General features: G+C 36.3%; 1 protein-coding gene across 1 annotated transcript in view; it reads right to left on the bottom strand.

Annotated features, from left to right (window-relative positions):
* Positions 1-25,561, bottom strand: part of LOC134670778 (AF4/FMR2 family member 3) — a 311,066-nt gene that overhangs the window by 201,123 nt on the left and 84,382 nt on the right. Inside the window, exon 2 of the mRNA XM_063528591.1 lies at positions 5,545-5,574. Coding sequence (XP_063384661.1) covers positions 5,545-5,574 — 30 coding nt within the window. The remainder of the gene's footprint in view (positions 1-5,544; positions 5,575-25,561) is intronic.

A 25,561-nucleotide genomic window follows, 5' to 3' on the forward strand; every position in this document is an offset into this window, starting at 1 on the left:
ATGAAATGCAAAACCCGACAAATAAAAAGTTAAAGCTACAAAGCGGAAAAACTTTAAAATGAGATCTCTTCGAGACGTTCTGGACAACCTTTGAGTGAGAATATCATTTATTCTAGTCATTTAACATCGGAAAATTTAAAACATATATATTTCATCACATCACAACTAAAAGTCTGATTGTTTCATGTATTTCTGTGTAGTTATAGTAAGATAATCTAACATAACGCTACGAATAGTAATAATATAGCAACTTCACATTTAAATTAGTCATCAGTAAACAAAGCGATAGTATTTACCCATCTTAATAAAAACACAGTATTAAGCACACGGTCTCTAAGTGCCTTTTTGTTTAGTATTGGTGAGTTATGTATCGCTTCGGACACAAGATCGTAAAACAACGCGTCGTCATAACAAATTCCCGGCCGATGATAAACCCAGAACATTATTCACTTTACGAAAAGGTAATGGAACTTTTACAATATTCTCTTAAGCCTTAAGTGCGCGTCTAAGATAGGCTATTGATGTAGTGCGTAATCCTTTACGCAACATGCTTTTTCAGTCAGTTTCAGTACAAAGAGTACTGAGGTTGAAGTGGATAGATAGATAGATAGACAGATAAAATCTTTATTCAACCACAACTTACATGCTTTGTGACATAATAAATAATAACAAGAGACAAAAAGAAAGTTGACAAGAGACAAAAAAAAAAGAAAAAGGCAACATACAATTTTACACTAATAGCAGTAATAGCAATTTACATATTTGACATGTTTTACTTAAGTAGAGGGTCATGTGATGGGGTAAAGAATAGGCGCTGACTCAGCATAAATACTGCAGAGACCGCAGCTCTGATCTTCCGTCAGAACCTTAAGGGGCTACCCGAGGTTTCCATCGATTTTTGACAAGTTTTGAGTCGTATCTTCTTTTTTTGCACTACAGATAGAATTATAAGACAAACGGTTATCGGTTGTTCAATCTTTTATCTCCGGTTTTGTCCACCGGATTTTGAAAAAAATGAATGCTTATTTTTTTATGATTTTTTTAAACATTGTCTAAACAAACACTTTTTTCGTATCTAGTTTGCAGTGAAGGATCTTACATGTACGATATCTACATATTTGGGTTCGTCTTTGAAGTCTCGAAAATCGTGTCCAGGTTTTAATTTTAAACTAATTAACACAAAAGTTATGGCCAGAAAACCAGTTTTTTAGCCTAAAATTGTTCAACTTTGATGCCGAATATCTCGAATACAGTGAACTTTAAAGTAAATATGGGATAATATATTGCTTAAAGCCGTTGCTGTTAATATGATAAGCTACAAAAAACATTAGAAAACTAAGGGATTCAGATCGAAGGTCATTGGCGTGGGGGAGCCCCTTAAATAAACCTACAGTAGCATTACAAATACGAAAGTCTCCGAGAAAATACGATGGTAAAAGATTATGGCACTATATCTGTATTGGTAATGACCTCGGAAACATTGCCCTAAGGTTTTAGTGTTTCGTCAATTGGGAGACGGAGCACATATCTATTTATTGTAGGTGCCAAAAAAAAACTGGAATCAGGAATTAATAGGGTATTAATGTGAAAATTTATGTTGAAATACTTAAAGTATATCGGAATGAACCGACCCGGCCGACCGAATACAATTCTGATACGAGGTCTAGGGCCCTAAAACTAGTAAGTAGTTTACATATAATATGTAAAACCGCACAAGTGCGAGTCGGATTCGCCCACCGAGAGTTCCGTACTTTTTAATATTTGTTGTTATAGCGGCAACAGAAACACATCATCAGTGAAAATTTCAACTGTTCTGTCTACCCCAATTCTTGAGATACAGTTTGGTGACAGACAGACAGACAGTGGACTCTTAGCAATAGGGTCTCGTTTTTACCCTTTGGGTAAGGAACCCTAAAATCTAATATCATTATCGCCTGAGACGCTAGAAATATATAGGTGAACCAGGATCTATTGAGGGTGCGCCATGTTACGGAAATTTGTTGGTACTAATTTCTAGCAATGGCAACAATTTTAATAATAGACAACATCTACCCTCTATGATAGTTGTCAATATTGACAATGTAAACATTGCTTTGTCTAGTTTCGTGTGAATTATTATTAGACTGCCGAAAATCATGCCGAAAGTTTTAGATTTTACAGAGAAAAAAGTTGTAAATAGTGTATATACTTATTTATTGTAAAAAAAACGTGCGGGAGAGAAATTTCTACCATTAGAAAACATAACGAAATTAGCATCTGAATTGACGGGTAAGTTTCAAACTTATGGACAAATGTCACTATAGTCAGGTCGTCACGATTTGGTTGATGTCTTGTAATAATTTGATTTGTGTATTAGGTGTATCGCATGCATCGGTATCACGGATTGCTAGCGAAGGGCGTAAGGGCGGAATTAAACGACCAAACCTAAAAAAAATAAAACAAAAAAGGAAAATAGATTTGGATGATATTGATTTACGTGTCATACGTCGTAAAATTCACGAATTTTATAGCATAAAAAAAAGATATACCAACAATAAAAAAATTGTGGACTGTTTTAAAAGAAGACATAAATATCCCAGGGGGTAGAGAATCATTAAGGCTGTTATTGCACAAGATGGGGTACAAATTCAAAAAATGCCGAAGCCAGAGATATATTTTAATAGAAAGATTTGATATTGTTGCTTGGCGTGAAAAATACTTAACTGAAATTGCCAGCATTCGACGAAAAAACTGACCTATAGTATATTTAGATGAATCATTTATATATACGTCTATAAATTATTGGGTCTGATTCTAGCAGCGAGTCTAGTCAGTCAGAGTCAGAATACGATTCAGATTTCTTAATGGCTGAAGAATATTTAGATCCCGATTTTGAGTATAATGTTGAGAACGAGTCAAATTCCTTGATGATTGAAGAATATTTAGATCCCGATTTCAACTATGCTGAATAGAACATATTTGGTACGTTAAATAATTTTATTTGTAAAATTATCTATATAAATTCTTACTTATAACTCTTGCGTTACTTATTGACTTTACGCTATTCATTTTATCTAAATCGAGTCAGCCATTTAAGCGTAAAAACCGAAGAAATATCCAAACATCAAACTTCGCACTTATTAAAATTGTCGGAATAAAACAAAAATCATCTGCCAATTTCCATTGTCCCCACTATACAAATTGTTGCTATATAAAATTCAAAACGAGCGCCCTCTTGACAATACTCCCAAAGTTCTGGTTTACCTATAAATAGAAATCTGTTCATGACTTGCGATAGTCGCGGTGTAAAAAATTATCTAGTTATATCAAAAACTATTTTTGTAGTTTTTTTAACTGAATATATCTATTGTAGAAATCAATGCATAGCTGCACGAACGTATCAATCAAAACTAACTCATAGGTTTCGAATCTAATACGATTCTCATTTGATATTCCATCCATGCGAGCGATTTGCTTATAATACGAACAAAGTAGGTAACAGAATGATAAATAAATTATACTTTTATACCCTTTGTCGTGTCTGTAGTTTAAGGAGGCTCTCACAATAGTTTCCTTCTCGTTCTTCTCCATGTAAAAAGTAATGCACAGGCAGGTGTGTCTCTTTCTGACGCGATGATTTATAGCCATACTAAGTTAACATAATTCGAAGCTACTTGCTAGTTAGTACGAAGAACGGCGCCGTATGGTAAAAGGGAGTAACTATGTTGGAATATCGTAAATGCATGTTGCTTTAGTGATTTAAAGAGCTATAAAGGCGCCCATCTTTTATCATGATTATGATTATGAGCCTATAAAGTTATTATTTTATCTTGTGAGTAAATAAAGGTTAAGTTACGTTCTTCTGTGTTGGTTACAATTTAATAACAGTTTAGTTTTGTACTATTTTTTTCATAGTTATAATACAAAGTCGAATCCAATCGCAGTATTGCAACAGACTATAACACGATTTTTTTTATGTACAGTAAATTATCTTATCAAGTAAAATAGGATCACGTTAAGCAATACAACTACAATATGTATAACAACCTACATAATAAGGTACAGGATGTCCAGCGACTGATTTTCGATTTGAATATATGATTAAAATAAAAAACCGGCCCAGTGCGCAAAAAACGGCAAAAAACACGTTTGTGTATGGGAGCCCCACTTAAATACATCATCTGTGAAAATTTCAACTGCTTAGCTATCACGGTTCAAGAGATACTCCTTGGTAACAGACAGACGGACAGACAGTCAGACAGACATACGGAAAGCGGAGTCTTAGTAATAGGGGACCGTTTTTTTCCCTTTAAGTACGGAACCCTAAAAATTAAACACTATATACGACAAAACGGCGTGGCTCGATTGAATCGTCTGAGCTGGTGGTGGTAGTCATTGCCCGTACACAACCCGTACATTAAGGTAGTGTGTACATATGTTTGGCTCTTTATCCGTGTCGATATTTAGTAACTTGACTGTACAACTATGATGGGTAGAAAATAAGGCGCAATAAGCAGGTACATAATTCACATAGTAGCAGTATGTTTTTTTTTCTTTGTTCCAGTTTGCAATCTCCCACAATCGCCGCCGGTGGTTCAACCACAATTAAAAGCCGGTTCTAAACAAAGGCCACTAGAGCAGTGTCGATTAGAAATGAAATTTCACATAACGAGTGAAACAGTGGTCGATAAGCATGACTAATTAGCTGTGGCGAACCGGCCCGTATTATGGCGACGGCGGCGGGGAATAGAAATTGTGGCGCTTAAGGCTAGGGCTGCAGGATACAAAGACTTTACTTTTATAATCGAACTTCACAATATACCGGGTGTCGCCTGTAACACGAGCAAATAATTAAAACATAGATTGTACTCCTCAATCGGTTACACTTTTGTTCTACAATTTTTAAACATTATGAAGCTATTTTTCATACAAAATAAATATTATCTTCAATGGTCGCCATCGTCATGCCATATCATTGTGATTGACGTCGCTTGTCATGCCTTAAACATAACAAAATACGCAATACATTGCGTCTTAGAATAAACTTTAAAGTGTATTAAAACTCAAAGCACAAGTTATTTTAAAAAGTCGCTGAACAAATGTTGGTCAGTGTGAGGAGTACAGCCTACAGTTAAATTTTTTGCTCATATTACAGGCCACACCCGGAATATCACTTACTTAATTACATGTTAGAAAATTTGATAAAGTCACGAAGATGATAAAGACTGTCAGATTTATAGAGATATATTCATTTCTGTTTTATTTGAAACTATAGCAAACTGTCCCGGTTTAAAAATCATAGTTACTTAGTAGGGGGCTGGACTTATCTGGCTTGGTAAATATAATATACCAACAATAAACATATGTATGCTTAGAAACATACCTGTCATACGCAACGCATGCCAAGTATCCCTGCTAAGTAACTATGATTTTTAAACCGGGACAATTTGCTTATCGGCCGGGACACCATGCTTCAAACCGGGACATGTCCCGGCGTACCTACCGAAAAGATACTTATTTGACAGACGTTAATGTCTAATGTACTAGTCGTATAAGTAAACTCACCGGCTCGACTCCAGCATCATTTTGTGTGGCCTGCGAAAAAAAAACAATTTGTTAAAACCATGAATCTAGTATTAAACTGGATTGGGCATGAGTGGTGGGGATAACTGACAGAACGGGATAGTCTTATGTATCTTTCAGTAGGAGTAGCAGCGAAAGCGCTATTATTGTTTGTCCTTGTCACAGTCTCACATTTTATTTGTTCCCCACCTTTTTTTTAGTATTGATAATGGTGGGCAACAAATGAATTCGACCAATCACAGTGTCGCATTTGCGTATGTTTTGTCCCTCACGGAGGCACGCGTATACCACTTCTATAAGATGCTACTTCTATGGTTAAAACATAGCCAAATCACAAAGAACCACAAAGATTAACTGAACTTATATTAAACAAACATTAAACTGAAACCCCCCGGGGGATAGTCCGACTTACGTTCAAAGCCAACCAATTTCTTCGAGAGGTTATAGACGTTCAAGCTACTTACTTATAGAGCGACTAATCCGGAGCGATCAGTGCTACTACTTACTTATTTATTTTAAAAAGGAAGGTAAATAATATATTGCCATCAGAAATTCAAAATAGAATTTAAGATGTGACAAGCCGACCTGAATTGGGATTCTGTGTTTAAGTATTTTGAAAGCGCATGATTTGAAGATATTTGTCTAAGTATTTGGCTTTTCGCAATCGCAATAATGTTATCTGTTTATTTGGAACAGACTGATGGTATTCATACAAGTCTTTTGTAATTAAAACACAAAACGACCGTAACGTACAAAAAAGGCTACTTTTTTGCCTTATTATAATAGGTAAAAAAAGTCGAATCACGAAAGCTGGCGCGGATTTTCTATGAAAATGTTGACAGTTTGAGCAGAAATCTCACGCCAACCCTTACGAATTTACCTATAGGTACCCAACAAATTTACAAAAATATTTGACTAAATTACGAAACTTATACTAAAATAGAATTTAATGTAAATTAGTCAAAGGATATTAATTAAAGCGTAATAAGGATGCTCAAAAGCCGCGCTAAGCTGAATGCCCCGACAATCGTAATTCCGTATAGGTCGTTACTCTTGTTCGCGATGTTGCTCGGGTAAACTCGCTGTGAATGAATTACCGAGATAGATGCCGGCTTTGCCGTCTGCTGATCTTTATTAAATCAGATTCCCTTTTAACGTTTTCATATCGGTTTCGGTGTAATATGTAGCCCTTTACAATTTAGTTATTGTTTTACCTGCTAGTTTATACGAATTTGTTAGTGCATTAGATGTAGGTGCTCTTTTCACATTGATGTTGCATGTAGGTACGACAAATAAATGTACCTGTCGTGGATATAACGATACGCAAGAAGAAGTCAAAGATATGTTCAACACTTTTGGTGCCTAGTGCCTAGGTGCTTATTTACATAAGTACCTAGTACCTACCTAGTACATTATAGATTATAGATATCTGCCACTGCTGCTCACTTGACTGACGTTCAAAAAGTTAATAGAGAGGTAATTTTGAAACTGTCTCATAATCTAGCTAGTTGATCGTATCGTATGATCGGATATGTACCGGGTGTGGCCTGTAACACGAGCAAATAATTAAAACATAGATTGTACTCCTCAAACGGTGACACATTTTGTTCTACAACTTTTAAAAATTATGAAGTATTAGACTTCCTATTTTTCATACAAAATAAATATTAACTTCAATGGACGCCATCGCCACGCCATATCATTGTGATTGACGTTGCTTGTCACGCCTTAAAAATAACAAAATTCGCAATACATTGCGTCTTAGAATAAACTTTAAAGTGTATTAAAAGTCAAACCACAAGTTATTTTTAAAAGTCGGTGAACAAATGTTAGTTAGTATGAGGAGTACAGCCTACAGTTTAATTTATTGCTCATATTACAGGCCACACCCTGTATATATCCGTCAGCGATTGTTTATTTAAAGGACAACTACGTTATTGTGTATTTACTTGCTTAATCATACACAATACATGCAAACAAATACAAATATCGGTTCCATTATGGGATTGTAATACGATTTGTCCAAAGTAGTCGAGCAATTCGTGTGACACCGATATTGACAATCCATTTTTATTGAAGCACGCGCCCAATACTGGTGAATCACGTCGCACGACAATTTAAACCAAATGGTTCATTGTCTCTGAGCCGTCTTTGATCTAAAAATAAAACCGTTTACTTGTATTTTCTTGTTTAAATAGATTGCTGCCATTTATTCGTTATTAACTGTGTAAGTACCTACTTCATCTTAATAATGTCGTATTTATTGACTTGTGGAGTTGTCTTATTACGGTGATATAAATAAATAATCCTTTAGAGTTAGATTAGCGCAAATATTCACAAAATATAAATTACTATTTCTTTTTCACATACAGTCTCATGGACATAACTAGCAAATATTAATTGAGCATTCAGATTTATGATTGGCCAAAGAATATAATACTATTTACTTATAGTAAAATTACTACCTTGTGGCCTTGAGCCGGTTTGGTCAAATCTTAATAATTGAATTTTAAAGATATAGGTACATAATCATATTCTTATCTAAAATGTTGAATTATGTACGACGAAGCCACCGACCATTTTACTACAGAAAATATATATTTCATTTGGACTTTCAAAAAGCATTAAAAGAGCTTAGTGAACGCACATGAGTAACGCGCTAACGTACCTATTGTGATACCAAATGTCTATTTATTTCAGTCATTGACCGAGCAAACTTTAATTTAAAACAGCGAGTCACTATATTACTCGCGTTCTTGTTAGGTTTTACACAAAAAACATAGCACATTGCACGTTGTAGGCACAACGATATACCTTTTACGTAAAAGTTATTACAAAAAGAAGTCTGAACAGCAAAATATGTAGTAATAACTCGATGAAAGAACTTTAGCGTCTATTAAACTTGTCAAAATGACAGTTGTGACATGACTGCCATACTCGGCTGCCATATCCAGTTTTCTGATATTACATTTAAGGCCTGTTCACACCGGCTTGCGTGTGCGTGACGTGCACGTGCGCGTCACGCAAGCGGTGTGCCGTCTCTCATAAAGATCTGTATATACTACAACGCTGCACGCGCACGTGTACGCCACGCACACGCAGCCTGTGTGCACAGCCCTTTAAACTTAAATAGATATCTGATAGTGATAGCCAAGCAATCTACCGACATAATCTCAAGTCAAATAGTGGCAGTACTGGCAGTAGTTGTATTGTAACCCATTTAAGAAGACTGGGTTAGAAAACTCAATTTCCAGAGTTGTGGAGTTAATCACGATTAGTGAAAAACAACACAAGCGACAGCTCATAATGCAGTGTGCTGCGAATGGATGATCGGCTAAATTCTGTCTGTATACAAGCCATACCCATGCCTCCTCCCTAAATAGACGGGTCACTTTGATCAGTAAGTACTAATTACGCGCCAGTAAAATACGTAAACACGTAAAATTTTGGTGAGAGCACAGTTGAGTTAAAGGAATCGATGTAGTCAGATCGTTGTTGATCAACCACCTTGAAATTACATACACCGATTCTTTTAATTCAAATACAACTAAGGGCGAAGCCATACGAGCGTAACTTTTTGAGTTGTGAGTTTTGATAACGAAATTACGCGAATCGCAACTAAAAAAATTACGCTCGTCTGACTTCATCCTCTACAAGATAACCGATTATTCATAATTCAGCATTGTTTGCAAATTCACAAAGCTTCATCAGATGTAATAAAAGTTTCCTTATACGCGGCCATTCCTCACCATAGTTGACTGAACAGCCGCCCAAGGTCCCCGAGGTCGTCGCTCTTGTATTGCCACCGCTTGCTCCGCCAGCCCATTGTCAGGGCTTATCACTCCTTATCATGTCGGTATCGGGTTATCAACTTATCAACTGACGATTTGCAAGGCGATGTGTTTGATTGTCAGTGTATTGGCGATTGTTTATGATTGTGGATTATTATGGGAAATCATCGATTATTATGTGACATCTGTGTTAAAAATTTAAATAAAAATAGTAGGTAAAGTTTACACACGTTGACCTTGTACCACAGCAACTTTATTAAGGCAATAACAGAGAAAATACATCATAGAAATTACGTAAATACATACATCTAGATAACACCTATATCACAGGAACAAAATCCGTGTTCATTACTCATAAATAAATGCCTATACGGATATTCGAATCCAGCGCTAATATCTTTATTAGGGTTTCTGGTTTCTCGGCCTTTTTGATTTCTCGAGGCACGGGAATTCTCGACCAGGATTTCTCGAGTTTCTCGAGTATCTCGAGAAATTTTGAAAGTTGTAAAAACACCATGTTATTTTCATTATTTGCTTTTTTACAAATAAGACTCACGCGAATCGTAGGTGAGATCAATAATCAAACGTATGGTAAATTTTTAGTCACCTTAAATTGCTCGTTTCAATAATCACAAATTCAACAACAAACAAAAACTATACTTCTATAGGTGCAGGCGTGCGCGACGGCTATGTGATATGCTAATATAGTGTATAATATATCTTTATCTTGTCGTGTATATCTTAATAAATTTAACTTGATGTGACAAACTTACAGAAGTTTTACTAGGTAATATTAATACTTACTGAACGTATTTTGCTAATAGAAATATATTGGGACGATTTAATTTATCAATAGTAATTTAGTTTTGAGGCTTTTCTTAATACATCATAGGTCCTATTAGTCTGGTTTTATTTTTCATAAAATCGATTTCGACTGGCAAATCATATTACTTTTTGGCAACCGGGTTTTTTAACCTAATTAGACCCCGCTGAATCCGAATTTGCCGGTTGCTCGATCGAAATCTTGACCGGAAGTGAGATATTTGACATTAAAGGTCCCTTTTTTTAGTTTTTCGTAAATAACTCTAAAACGGTGGCGCATAGCAAAAAATGTTCCATAACAAAAGTAATCTGCATAAAATTGCCTACAAGAAAGATTCAGTACAATTTTTCGCTAGGATCAATATTCAAAGAGATATTAACGCGGGAAATTTAATTATAATCACTTCTAAGGTCCCTTTTTTTAGTTTTTCATAAATAACTCATAAACGGTGGCCCATATCAAAAAATGTTGTTAAACGATAATAATCTACACAAAATTTTGAACAAAACAAATTCAGTACACTTTTCGCAGGGATCAATATTTAAAAAGATAATAAAGAGGGAAAGTTCTAGTATAGGGAATTCTAAGTTTCCTTGTTTTATTTATTCGTTAATAATTTGAAAAGTATGACTCATAGCAAAAAAAATCTTATACTTAAATAATAAACATAAAATTTCCTACAAGAAACATGTAGAACACTTTTCGCTAGGATCGATATTTAAAAAGACAAAGCAGCGGGTAAGTTATAAATAATCAATTTTAAAATCCCTGTTTAGTTTTTTGTAAGTAACTCCTAAACGGTGTCCCGTAGCAAAATAGGTTTTTAAGAATAAATTATCTCCATAAAATTTCCTCCAAAAAATATCTGGAACACTTTTCTCTAGGATCAATATTTAAAGCGATATTATAGGAAGAAAGTTAATTACAATCAGTTCACAGGTCACTTTTTTTTAGTTTTTCGTAAATAACTCGTAAACGGTGGCCCGTTGCAAAAGAATATTATACATAAACATTAAACATTAAATTGTCCACAAAAAAGGTTCTGTACACTTTTTCGCTACGATCAATATTTAAAGAGGTATTAAAGGGGGTAAGTTAATTGTAATCAATTTCCAGGTCCCTATTCTAAAATCCTGTTGGGGTCGGTTCAAAAACTAAGTAATGTCCGACTTGCGCTTGAATGCATATTTCTCATAGGTTTTCCTGTTGCCTATAGGTAAAGAACTATTTTGTATGTTTTTTTTTAATTTTAGACCCAGCTGTTTCGGAGAGCCCCCCCCCCCCTTTATCTCCGAAACTCCGAAAACTTACAACATAGTTTTTTTTTAATTAAAAAAACTATTTTGTAAGTTTTGTTAGAAATATGCAGTCACGCGTGAGTCGGACCAATTACTTAGTTTATGATCCGACCCCTACGGGTTTTTTTAAAGGCAATTCACTCGCGTTTCACATATAAAAAATACATTGTTGAAATTTGGGTAATGTACGGAACCCTTGCAAAGCGAGTCCGACTCGCGCTTGGCCGGTTTTTTCCTTTTGAGGTACGGAACCCTAAAAACTAAAAAGAAGTGACATGTGAATTGATTGTAATGAACTTTCTTTCTTTAATATCGTGTCAAATATTGATCCCAGAGAAAAGTGTTCAACATGTTTTTCGTAGAAAATTTTATGCCGATTATTTATTTACAAGAACACTAAGAACTTATTTTGCTATGAGCCTTATTTTACGAGTCATTTACGAAAACCTAAAAATAGGGACCTGGAAATTGATTACAATTAACTTACCCCCTTTAATACCTCTTTAAATATTGATCGTACCGAAAAAGTGTACAGAACCTTTTTTGTGAACAATTTAATGTTTAATGTTTATGTATAATATTGTTTTGCAACGGGCCACCGTTTGCGTGTTATTTACGAAAAACTAAAAAAAAGTGACCTGTGAACTGATTGTAATTAACATTCTTCCTTTAATATCGCTTTAAATATTGATCCTAGAGAAAAGTGTTCCAGATATTTTTTGGAGGAAATTTTATGTAGATAATTTATTCTTGAAAACCTATTTTGCTATGGGACACCGTTTACGAGTTACTTACAAAAAACTAAACAGGGACTTTAAAATTGATTATTTATAACTTACCCGCTGCTTTGTCTTTTTCAATATTAATCTTAGCGAAACATATTCTATATATTTCTTGTAGGAAATTTTATGTTTATTATTTATGTATAAGATTTTTAATGCTATGAGTCATACTTTTCACATTATTAACGAATAAATAAAAACAAGGAAACTTAGAATTCCTTATACTAGGACTTTCCCTCTTTATTATCTTTTTAAATATTGATCCCTGCGAAAAGTGTACTGAATCTGTTTTGTTCAAAATTTTGTGAAGATTATTATCGTTTAACAACATTTTTTGATATTGGCCACCGTTTATGAGTTATTTACGAAAAACTAAAACAAGGGACCTTAGAAGTGATTATAATTAAATTTCCCGCGTTAATATCTCTTTGAATATTGATCCTAGTGAAAAATTGTACTGAATCTTTCTTGTAGGCAATTTTATGCAGATTACTTATGTTATAGAACATTTTTTGCTATGGGCCGCCGTTTAAGAGTTATTTACGAAAAACTAAAAAAAGGGACCTTTAATGTCAAATATCTCACTTCCGGTCAAGATTTCGATCGAGCAACCGGCAAATTCGGATTCAGCGGGGTCTAATTAGGTTAAAAAACCCGGTTGCCAAAAAGTAATATGATTTGCCAGTCGAATCAAGAAGGAGAGCGATTTTGAATTTTTATGTCTAGTCTATATAGGCAATTCACTTTTGCATTAAAAAGAAGATACGAGATCTTGACGTCCTAATAAAAAGTTAAGTATTGAAAAACACTTTTGAAAAATAAATCACGGCAAATATGTAACAATTAACAAATACAAAACAAATACAATTAACAATTAATATTTACGGACGTCGCCATCGTGGCTTTTTGTCGACGACGCGAGGGAGTTAGATGGACAGCTGAAGTTGACCTTGGAGCTAGTTCTGAACGTGGAGCTCAGTGAAGCACAGTGGGTTCAAGCGGCACTCCCTGTTCGGTACGGTGGTTTGGGGATTCGTCGCGTGGAGGATGTGGGACTAGCGGCGTTTCTTGCGTCTTCGTTTGGAGCTGAGGGTCTTGTCACTCGCATTTTTTCTTTGAATGGTGGCATTTCCCCGGTCCCATTCGTTGCTGAAGCGCTGGCAAGATGGTCGGTCACAGTCCCGGGCGATTTGCGGCCTCACAACCCTGCCGTACAGCGGGAATGGGACGACGTGCGGAGCAAACATGTATACAGCTCATTGGTGTCTGGTGCCTCGGGAGCAGATCTGGCGCGTCTCAAGGCCATCGCGGAGCCAGAATCAGGGGCGTGGCTCCATGCATTGCCCTCACCTCAACTGGGTACCATGCTAGACAATGACTCGCTGAGAATAGCTGTGGCACTCAGATTGGGGGCAAAGGTGTGTGAGCCTCACCGCTGTGGCTGCGGAGCATGGGTGGCGGAGAACGGGCATCATGGCTTGAGTTGCCGACGATGCGCTGGCCGTTTTCCGAGACACCACTCTATAAATGAGATTGTGCGGAGGGCCATGGTTTCGGCAAACGTTCCCTGTGTGTTGGAGCCGCCGGGTCTCAGTCGCACGGATGGGAAGAGGCCGGACGGCCTTACGTTGGTTCCGTGGCGGAGAGGACGCTGCCTCTTGTGGGATGCAACTTGCGTGAGCACGTTTGCTGCATCCCATTTAGGGCAGACCATGCGTTGTGCTGGTTCGGCGGCGGAGACTGCTGCCAAGCAAAAGCACGTTAAATACTCCGCACTGGCATCCGCTTACGATTTTGTGCCGGTAGCACTGGAGACAGCGGGGCCGTGGGGAGTCGAAGCTCGCCGACTTTTTGGGGAAATAGGCCGGCGTTTGCGGGAGAGAGGTGGTGATCCTCGCTCTGGGTCGTACTTGGTTCAACAGGTCTCCATAGCAGTTCAGCGGGGGAACGCTGCAGGCATTATGGGGACCTTTGAGCCAGGTACGATGCAGGGTGGGTTATTTTAAGCTTTGTGTAGGTTAAGTTTTATTTGAATTATTTTTAGGGTTTTTTTACAATAATTGTATTAATGATGTGTAATATTATGATTGTATAAAATGAATAATAAATGATTTCCTTTTATGTCAATAATTAACAAATTATATACGATATTTTATATTATTTTGCTTTTATAAGTAATAGTAAAAAAATAATAATAGCGTTTTTCAGTAAAAACACACGTCATGAATGTCAAGATAGTTCAAAAGTTTCAAAACATGAAAATCGATTGAAGCCAGAACGCTAGGGGACGGATCAAGGCAGTTTTTTTATTTGGTTGGTTAACTACCTAATAAATGGTTTAAGTACATGAAAATGTAAAACAAAAACATTGTTTACATTAATTTAACTACATAAATAAATACACTATATACACACCACGTGTTATACGCGTTTTCTTTTTACTTATCACAAGAGATTTATTTCTGGAGTTCTCGAGGCATAGAGAATTTTTTTCCCATCTCGACTTAGGACAGATTTCTCGAGATTTCCCGCCTCGAGAATTCTCGAGCAGAAACCCTAATCTTTATGGGTAGTATATAGATTAACAACTTATTGAAGTAATTCTAATATTCGGAGGAGCATTATAATAATTAAATGTATAGTAATCGAATAATAACCGAGGCCGTTTAAGACCAGTATGGAATAATAAGCTCATTTAGATTCAAATTCATTCTTATCAGAAACCAGTTTTTTAACTACACATGTGATCTAAACTTCAGCAGCAACAGCTACACATACAAAAATCTAATCATACTCGTATGGCAGAACGAATATTAGACATACACGGTGTAACATGAGGGAACCGAATAATTTTAACCATGCATTTCTGAGGTCAAAAGGAGTAAACATTTTATATGAATTTAGGTCAATTTCGCAAAAAAAAATTATTTTTGTTTAGTTTTTTCAATTTTTTGAATGTATTTGTACATAAAATTTTTTCGTAAAATCTACTTTTTGCAAAGTGTTACTTGTCACTTTTTGACATACGTCCCATAGCAGCAACATCACCATCAAAAAGGCCTTTTACACTATGTAACAATAATAACTTGTTTTTTTTTTATTAATAATATCTCTAAAACTAGACGAATTTCAAAAAAGTTTATAGGACATTTTCGTCTCTAAATATGATCAGGAATACGCTGTTATTCGGTTTCCTCATGTTACACCGTGTATAATCCGGTATTGGTCATTACTATGATGACATACGATATCACGAATCGTTAAGCGTGGTCAATAAACGGACATCAACATTAAACCAATATCGATAGTTCAACGACCGTTACATACGAAAATAAAGAGTAATCTAATGCCTTAACAGTTAAAGAACAAATAAACAGGAAATATTCAGAAACTAATCCAGTAACGTGATATTTGTAGTACATTTTATCTTTCAAGTCTTTACCACATCCTGTGAACGAGTGCTGTGGTGACGATAACATGGATAAAACTATTCGAAAATTGAGGACATCCGACTATAAATAGTACCGCACATATGTAGGGCCAAGCTACATTTTTATTATTATACAAATGTAGTTCTTATGTTAGATTAGTTATCACGAAATGTGGTTACGATCGTAATTGTCAACACAATATGTACGCTATCGCCATTAAAGATAAAATTATCACTTCCTACGGTTCACAATCACACGCAATCATCTCACTGAATTGACTTTTATAATAATCACTTTGAAATCAATTAGTATTAGTCCTATCACTTGTAAATCACTCACAATATTAGGATAGAGCAAATCGTAACGCACTAAGATAACCACTGCCTATAACTGACATAACATCCACGGAGCAGGTAAATCTGCAATTCGTCGTGCCATAAAAAAAAGATCAAAGGATTTTGAACCTTAATGGCTAAACTCAGATGCGTCTTTTTTGTAGCACAAATTGAAATCTCCTTACAATGCAAGTTTGTGTTTTAACGCGGGGGAATAGGGTGTGCATTCGATCGGAACTAATTGTGATTATTGGTGTTCCACGGCGAAGATTGGAAAGAAAAACTTTTTGAATGGACAAGCTATAAAGGCAAAGAGGCGCCGCCTTGTGTTTTTTTTACCAGGATTCGCTCTACAAGTGGAATGTCGGTTGTTGCCGTAGCGGTTGTAGATTTGAATGGCAGATATTTAAAATACGAACACAATTCGACTTCTTCAATTCAACTTCCGAAGGAAAAGAAGATAATGTGAACGATGTTGACAATAATTGGTCAGAAAGACTTGTCTATGAAATAAGGTCCATTGGAGTTATTGCTTATTTTAGAGTTATTTTTTAACAATGTGACTAACATGAGTTCATGAACGAAACAGAGGGTGCTCCGACCAATCGTATTCGAGAAATAACGACATAGTCGCAATAATCCGATAGACGCTTTACCCCGGTTGACCTTACGTTGATAAGTACTCCAAAGGTTATTGTTGCTAGTAAATAGGTTGTTAGCAGACCGGAAATGTGTAATTACGGAGGAAAACCCGGAGTACGCCATGATTCCCCGCTGGACACAATCAAGTGCTTTTCAAAGGACAACTCCTGAGAAAAACGAACGGACGACATTTCTTGTGAGAAGCGTAATTGTATCGATGGGTGTGCGTGGGAATATTGTTATGCGACGAAAATACATTGCGTTCAACTATGGACGGGTCACGGGAAAAGAGAGTATAAAAAATAACTCAAATATAGTATTATACTTCATTTATTTTTAGTAATATCTTCTTTATTATTACTTTTGATATTTTTCCAAATGGATGGTAGACAAGAAGAAGCGATTGTCAATCACACAGCGAAACCATGAATCGATGTCGTTAATCAAAATTTTTCTCAATTGCCTTAAGTAAATCACGGAGACGTCACCGTGAAAACGCCTTTTCACTATTTTATTAGTTTTCAGTAAGACTTCGGTGAAAACTAGTTATAACTGGGATTTTTTTGTCAAAACTATTTTGCGCAGTCTTCTGGTGAAAACTAGTTTTCACAAATTATTCAAAATAAGTAAATTTTAGTGGAAACTAGATTTGACTAGGACGAAAGCGTTTTCACTAGTTTTCACGGTGTCCTGTCAGAGTCGAAAGATAGGTGCGACAACGAGCGAAGCGAGGAGGAGCGTGTTAGGTTAACCTTAACCAACTTAACCAAAGCAGCTGACATGGGGACTATATTTGTCTTACAAAAGAGAGCCATTCGTTCTATATATAATTTAAGGGTGCGTGAATCATTAAGAGAACTTTTTAAAGAAATTAATATTTTAACTGTAGCTTCCCAATACATATATGATAGTATTATTTATGTTGTTAAGAATCTAGACTCCTTCACTAAGAATTCTGATGTCCATAACTATAATACTAGAAATAAAAACAAGCTTGCTATCAGAAAGTTTCGTGTTCGTAAAGTACAGAAGTCATTCCTTGGGCAATGCATTCATTTTTATAACAAGTTACCTGAGGATGCTTTAAGATTACCCTTTCCAGCTCTTAAGAATAACTTAAAAAAGTAATTGATGTTGAAGGCTTATTACAGAGTCGAGGACTACTTGACAGACAAACATGCATGGTCCAAACCAGAAACTGTAATAACGACAAGTAGCAATTAAAAGCATTGTATTATGTGTAGAGTTAAAGGTGACTCAGCTCAGGTAAGAAAGCACATCAAATTGTATGAGAGATGCTTTCATCATAACAATCAGTCAGATTCATATACTTAATATGTATTCTCATTTCTTTTATTGATTTTATTTTCTTTTTCTTTTGTAAGAATTTGATGTGTTTTCTGAAAGAGCTACGTATTTGTATAAAGTTATGTACTCACTGAGTATAATTGCATGAATTCTATAGTAATTTAAATTGTATTTTTCTTCATCATCATCATCATCATCTCAGCCATAAGACGTCCACTGCTGAACATAGGCCTCCCCCTTGGACCTCCATTCGTACCGGTTGGTCGTAGCGGTTGGTATTTTTCTTAATTACTCGTAATGCATGTTAATTATAAGATGTAATAATGTTTTGAAAAGATGTGTCCCGCCGAGTTTGTTGCCGGTCCCATATTGGGATAACCTCCTCCAATTGAGGGGGGATTTAAATCTTCTCGGGGCAGAGGTGTACGTTTGGTGCCGGTATAAGTTTATTTGACGTTCATAAGCGCATTGTAATATGCCTACTTGAATAAACTATTTTTTATCTTTTATCTTTATCTTTTATCCAAATAGCGTATGTACGAAGTCAAGGGAGCGAAGTGAGCGGAAAACTAGGATTACTAGTGAAAACGCGTTTTGACTAAAAACGGGTCATTACTGTAATGTAACATATAGTATAGATAACTGCGTACTTGACAATCGCTTCATAAAAGATCAATAGCGATTGTAAATCTAATCAAGTGCGCTTGATCATCTCGGGACCCCATTAAAACTAGGTTTTCGATCATGGCGTCATACTGATACTTCTCTACTATAGGTACTTCTCTACGGAAAAGTAAACACTTACCTATCGCAAGACTTACCTATCCACAAGATCAAAGTTTATCTCTAAGTGCTATGAAGAGCGCTCTATCGTTAAATGATAGGATAGGTATACTCATATACTCGTAGGTAATTAAGCGTACCTAACCTAACAAATTACGTAGTATCAAGTTATATTTAGAGGCATTCATTTTATTTTACGATGTTACTTTAAAGTTTCATCTATTACATTAGATAAAAGAAACTCACTAAGTCTTTGTATGGGTACCTACCTGTTAGTATTTGAAAATAAAATTATTGTAAAAAGTCGAGTCTTTCCTAAAATTTTTCACAACTTGATAAAAATGAATGAAGTTTCGATCAAATGACGAAAATCTGAGAAACCATCAGTGAGCATTAAAAAGGACGAAAGGAACTGTCATAACCAACCTAAATATATACATAAATATAATCAAATAGATCAACATAAACTCCTTTCAACTTCAAACCACGGAGCAAAACCCTTGCTTCTTTCTTTCCCGATCCCTCGAACTCCATTCAGAGGACCTGCCGCGAACTACGTCGACATGTTGCCTCTCTGTCGCACTTGTAAATTCATTTGCAAGTGTGACAGGGAGGCAACACGTCGAACGTGGTTCGCGGTAGGCCCTCAGAGCGGTCATTTACGCACCATACCTCGGAGTTCGGCAGGCACCCTGTAATTTGCTTTTGATGAATTAGCTAAACGGCGTATAATAAGTTCGGCCCTTTGGTAACTCACGGCCCACAATTTTTTAACGGATGCGTATCCAAATTGCTAATAAAATATTTATTCCACGGAAAAGGAGTTCGGTGTTTGTACCATCTAATTGCGTCGGAACAGGGTTCTACTCTGAGAAAGGTTGGCTTCATCGTGCATTATCGTAGTACATATTTTATTAATTCATACGTTGCTAAGACCGGGGTTTTACTGTGGGGTAAGGACTTTATTTGAATCGTTTAAACCTCCCAAATATATGATATTCTATGAAATAATGTATCACCTATATTGACGTATTTGAAAACCTGGACAAAAATAATAGAAATGTCTACTTTTAATTTCATAAATGTAGCTTTAGCAGCGAGCACTTTACGAATGGAATTCATTCAAGGGTATGCACCACCACCACCTCCCACCACCACTACTACCACTATTCTTTATTTTCAAAGCCACAAACATTATTGGTAAGTTCTGGTATATGTAGATTGTTAAGTAGAGATTTTAAGATTGACTTTGTACTTACATTCAAAGTCAATCTTAAAATCTACTTAACAATCTACATAAACCCTAAAATAAATGTCCTAACTTTTGCAGCTGGGTGTACATGGCTAAAGAGTAAAGACATTCTACATCGGTTGATCATTGAGCCAAAAGATAAACTAAATAAAATACTTACCTGTATATACCGTTACATACAAAATACACAATAATACGCCATGTGTGGATTGCATTTAAGAATTGATCTTCTACCCTAAAGAATATTTATTTTTAAACCACCAACGGAAATAGCATCTAAAGGTTAACCCCCTTATTCATAAAACTTTACGGGCCTGATTTAGTTAAATTATGTTTTATCCCTTTCTTACAAATACATAAGTCAAAATGACAGATAAGGACAAACGATTATTAGCTAATTGAGGTTTATAGTGCGTTTATGAATAAGGGGGTAAATATAGAATCTATTTCGGGCAGTAAATGTGTTTGTTCTCTTTTGTCGATCTAATTTAATGTCAGAAGGTCAGAACTAATTTTCCCTTAGCTTCTTATTTCGGGATAATATGGACGTAGCGTAGGATCCCTAAAGATTTCGCCGAGATAATGCCTACGCGTTTTTTTGTTGGCTTCAGATGAGATTAATCACACAACAATTAGATACCAGTGAATTTTAGATAAAATTATTTTGTTGTATGTACGAGGTACTTACAGATATGCACACGTGTAGGAGAGGAGTGCCATAAAAGAGCCAATAGAGACAGCCTATAAAACAAAGTCACCCGCTGCGTGTCTGTTTGTATGTTTGTTCGCGAAAATTCTCTTACTTTTCTTCTCGCACCAATTTTATTACATCTCTGTTTAGCCCTATGGTTGACTGGTAGAGAATGCCTTTAGGGATTAAGTCCGCCATTTGTACATTTTATTTGTATTTTGTGCAATAAAGTTTAAATAAATAAAAAAATAAAATAAAAAAAAACTACTGAACGGATTTTCATGCGGTTAATGCGGTTTTCACCTATCAATACACAGATTCTTGAGGAAGATTTAGTTGTATAATTTGTTAACACGCGCGAAGCTGGGGCAGGTCGCTAGTATAGGCTAAAATCTAAAATCGGTAATTGAAATTATATGATCCAATTACAGAATTGATCTCTTGTCATGTCCGGTTGTCACATTCAAACACACAATTATTCTCAAGAAATGTCAGTACATTAATTGCGCGATAAAAATCGAGGTCAATGACAACGGGCGAGCGGGGATAGCTGCGAATTGTCGGGCCCTCATTAGGGAGGCGAGCGAGGCGGGTAATGCGAGTGCACTAGCTTCTTCCACTGCTTGTGGCTCGATTCACAGGAAAAGTGTATAATTGCCACCTTAATAATTGCTAACGACAGTACGTGTCTGACTGAGACGTAATCTATTAGTTGGGAATCAATTCATATAATTGAAGCGACTTACTGCTTGCGAATTGTCGGGCCCTCATTAGGGAGGCGAGCGAGGCGGGTAATGCGAGTGCACTAGCTTCTTCCACTGCTTGTGTCTCGATTCACAGTAAAAGTGTATAATTGCCACCTTAATAATTGTTAATGTTAATGCCGGCGGCCGATCGTAACATCAGGCAGATCGTAATGTTCCTGTGTAATGTTTTGACGATAGTCACATTAAACCAATATATAGGTAGGATAGGTTCGTTAGGTAGCTTCAGATATCCGAAGGGCAAACTGCCCAGAAATAGGAGCCCCGCGTCGACTCAGGGAACGAGTCAAGAATTTTCACGTTTCACGATATGCCTAGGAATTTCACGATATGCCTGATCTTACGATCGGCCGCCGTCATTAATATCAGAATAATCGTACGTGTCTGACTGAGACATAATCTATACGTTGAGATTAGTTGGGAATCAGTTCATATAATTGAAGCGACTTACTACTTGCGAATTGTCGGGCCCTCATTAGGGAGGCGAGCGAGGCGGGTAATGCGAGTGCACTAGCTTCTTCCACTGCTTGTGTCTCGATTCACAGTAAAAGTGTATAATTGCCACCTTAATAATTGTTAATGTTAATATCAGTATAATCGTACGTGTCTGACTGAGACGTAATCTATTACGTTGGGATTAGTTGGAAATCAATTCACATAATTGAAGCGACTTACTACTTGCGAATTGTCGGGTCCTCATTAGGGAGGCGAGCGAGGCGGGTAATATGCGAGTGCACTAGCATCTTACGCTGCTTTATTGTACTTATGTATATATATTTCGATTGTTAATAGCTTAGTAAACTTAATAATTGTAATGTTAGTATTGCTGGATTTTACATGCGAATTAATTAAAATAATTGTAATCTAATATGTTGGGAATCAATTCATACAATTAAATAGACTTAATACTTGCGAATTGTCGGGCCCTCATTAGCGAGGCGAGCGAGGCGGGTAATGCGAGTGCACTAGCTTCTTACACTGCTTACAGTAAAAGTGTATAATGGCGACCTTAATAATGGTAATGTTAATATTGCTAAATTTTACACGCGACGTAACTTGAATAATTGTACGTGTCAGGCAGAAAGGTAATCTGTTATGTTCGGAATGAATTAGAATGAAATAGACTTCATTACTACTTGCGAATTGTCGGGCCCTCATTAGAGAGGCAAGCTTGTTGCTTGTTTCGATTGTTAATAGCTTACAGTAAAAGTGTATAATGGCCAACTTAATAATTGTAATCTTAATATTGCTGGGTTTACAAGCGACTTAAAAACTAAAATTGTACGCGTCAGGCCGATAGAATAAATAAGTAAATAAATCCGGTTAAATTCAAAAGTTTTCAATAAAAGTCTTGTTTACACAACATATTTCGCCGGTCAATAGTGAAGAATGGAAAGTACGGTTTTCACTAACATTTTTCATGTTGCCTTACGGTTTTCCTATAATATTATCCGCCTCTCGGAGATTTATCTGCTTCGCCAACTTTGTTGGCAAGAGATGTCGGACGGGATAAAGAATCCTAGTTGAGATTTTCGATCTCAGCGTCTTATCTAGAGCAACATCCTTATATTTTGTGTACAAGTAGACGATTACTTCGGAAATTAAAGTAATCAGTGCTTTGACGAAATAATTTGCGAAGTTACCGTGTGTCTGATACGAGTATTTGCTCCGTCACGTCACGTTTGCTTGCGGCGTCGAAGTTCCTAAGTAAATTTATTAAACATATCATTTCATGTTAAGGACATATTATGTAGGTACTTGATATTTGATTTTTGAATACGCAAATCAAACTGGTCATATAGATATGGTTTGACAAAGTGATTTCGATCAAGTGGTTTTAATCTTCCCTGAAATTGTTATTAAGTGAGTACCTTGATAATTTTGATACCTACTTAACTAAGTTTATACCCGTTACAAAATTATAACAGTTAAGTTAAAACCTAAGAAATATCGCTCATGCACAAATCCTTTATAGAAAAACCCCAACTAAATCAATTATGAACAATCACATAAACAGCTTCGTGAGCCTCGTGAGAATCTGTTTCATTATTTGTAAATTCATAATCTACATCTCCCCAACCGCCGAGGCCTACGGTGCTGATGACGGGGTTGGTGATGATGATGATGGGAGCGGTGACGGTCTCTCCGTTCCGCCCGTGATAAAAAGACGAAGAAATACTTATTATTTTAAACAAAAGGGAAGATACCGAAGATGTCATTGTTACTTGCAATATGTTTTGTAACAACAAATTATCACGTGCATGCATGATAAAGAGATTATCTAATCAATCGGCAGGCCATGCCAGTGCCTATCATTTTAACTGTATCATGATTAGTTGATTACCTTTCGTTATATTGATTTTGTCGTTTTTATTATTCTTAATATGAACTTGCAGTTTTGTCTATGGCACTAGCCATCATGGACGCAAAATTGTAACCCATTCACAATTATAAAAGTAGCAAAGCTTAAGAACCGAACCATTTTAGGCCTAAGCTAAGCACCTTATTGAGCAACTTTTACTATACAACCTACCCCGAATTCGTGAAAAAAAATTGCTGTAGGTACATATAGGACCCAGTAAGTAACGATAATGACCACTAGGGGGAAATGATCGCATTAAGCGCGCAGCACACGACACTGGCCGAAAGCGGCCACCCGCCGCGACCGGTCCGGTCCGAGCGACCTTGCCGCGGCTTTCGATTCGCACTAACCGCCCGATTCGTTACCAATCCAGTTTTACGTCAGCGTAGGTTAAGATGGAACACTTTCGCTCGGTCGATGATACGTGTGCCGCTATTGAGGCTGACATGTTGATCTTAGTTTTGTGAAGAAATGTGTGATGTTTTCAGGCAAAACTTTAAGGCCTTATACCAGAATAGAGATGCGTTCATGGTATAATAATATACTCCGCCTGGTACTCTCTTCCCGTCTTTTCTAGGTCACCTGACTGACACAAGCCTACGTCATCATGCGACAGCGCTATATGATAATATGCGATAGCGCTATATATAGCGGCCATGTTATTGTGACGTAGGCTTAGGATTATGAGTGGGATGAGGTGTAAGGATTTGATTATGAGTGACTGTGGGAGGGAGGCCAAGACGCGCTCTGAGGAGTTCACCTTCTTGTGTCACTCTGGAAAGAGACGACCATGTTTTATTAGACTATGGATGCGTTCAGAAAATCAGCCGTATTAGTTGTGCATAGCACATTGTTAGAATGGAATTTGAATATTTATTTAATGATTGTGGTAGTGTGTATTTGTTTTCATTATAAACACACTAATTGATTTTAAGTTACTTGAGCGGAAAGGGGACAACGCCACTGATATACCTTACAGGTTCAGTAAACCTCATAAATCTTGCCTTGAAGACAACTTTATACATTTTTGCTAGAAAATAATAGTCGTAGATAAAGCTTGAAGATATCCAAACAAAGCTTCCGACTGTGGCTTTAACCTTTAACTTTCACACATAAATATGTATGTATCGTGTGTGAAAACACACAATTAGGTAAAAATGTACCTGAAAATTGATCTGATTTAATCATAAAATATTAAGTAAGCGTCAGTTTTGGCAGACACATTAGCTACAAAAGCTGAAATTCAAATATATATAATTAACTGGCCATTTTCATTTAACTTGTACTTTAACAGTAACGTCTAACCGTTACATTTCTGACAAAATGTATGGGATTTGACATTGACCGTCAGTTTTGTAACGATTGCTAACCGGCCGTTACGTTACAGTTAAGTGAAAATGCCCATCTACGAAAACCCTAATAGCATCCTATTTCATAATGTATTAAAATCGAATTTAATTATGTCTCCGCGCACACAGTAAGAGTATTAAGAATGATAGAATTTCCAATCAAAATGTAAATTAAATCCGATTCAGTCCTAGCAGTCTGTTTGGCGGGGATGGCTTTGAGACACAAAGTAGTTTCGTTCATTAAGTGCACCGGACGGGGGACATTTACTTTGGCGCTACGGGAATGATCGGGAACCACTGTTGCACCAGTACAAATTGAAATTGGAAAATTATAGTTATATTAAATAACACTAAAGTTATAGCACGTAATTACTGATAAATACCGCAT

Source organism: Cydia fagiglandana, chromosome 14 (genome assembly GCF_963556715.1).
Source record: "Cydia fagiglandana chromosome 14, ilCydFagi1.1, whole genome shotgun sequence".
Classification (NCBI taxonomy): domain Eukaryota; kingdom Metazoa; phylum Arthropoda; class Insecta; order Lepidoptera; family Tortricidae; genus Cydia; species Cydia fagiglandana.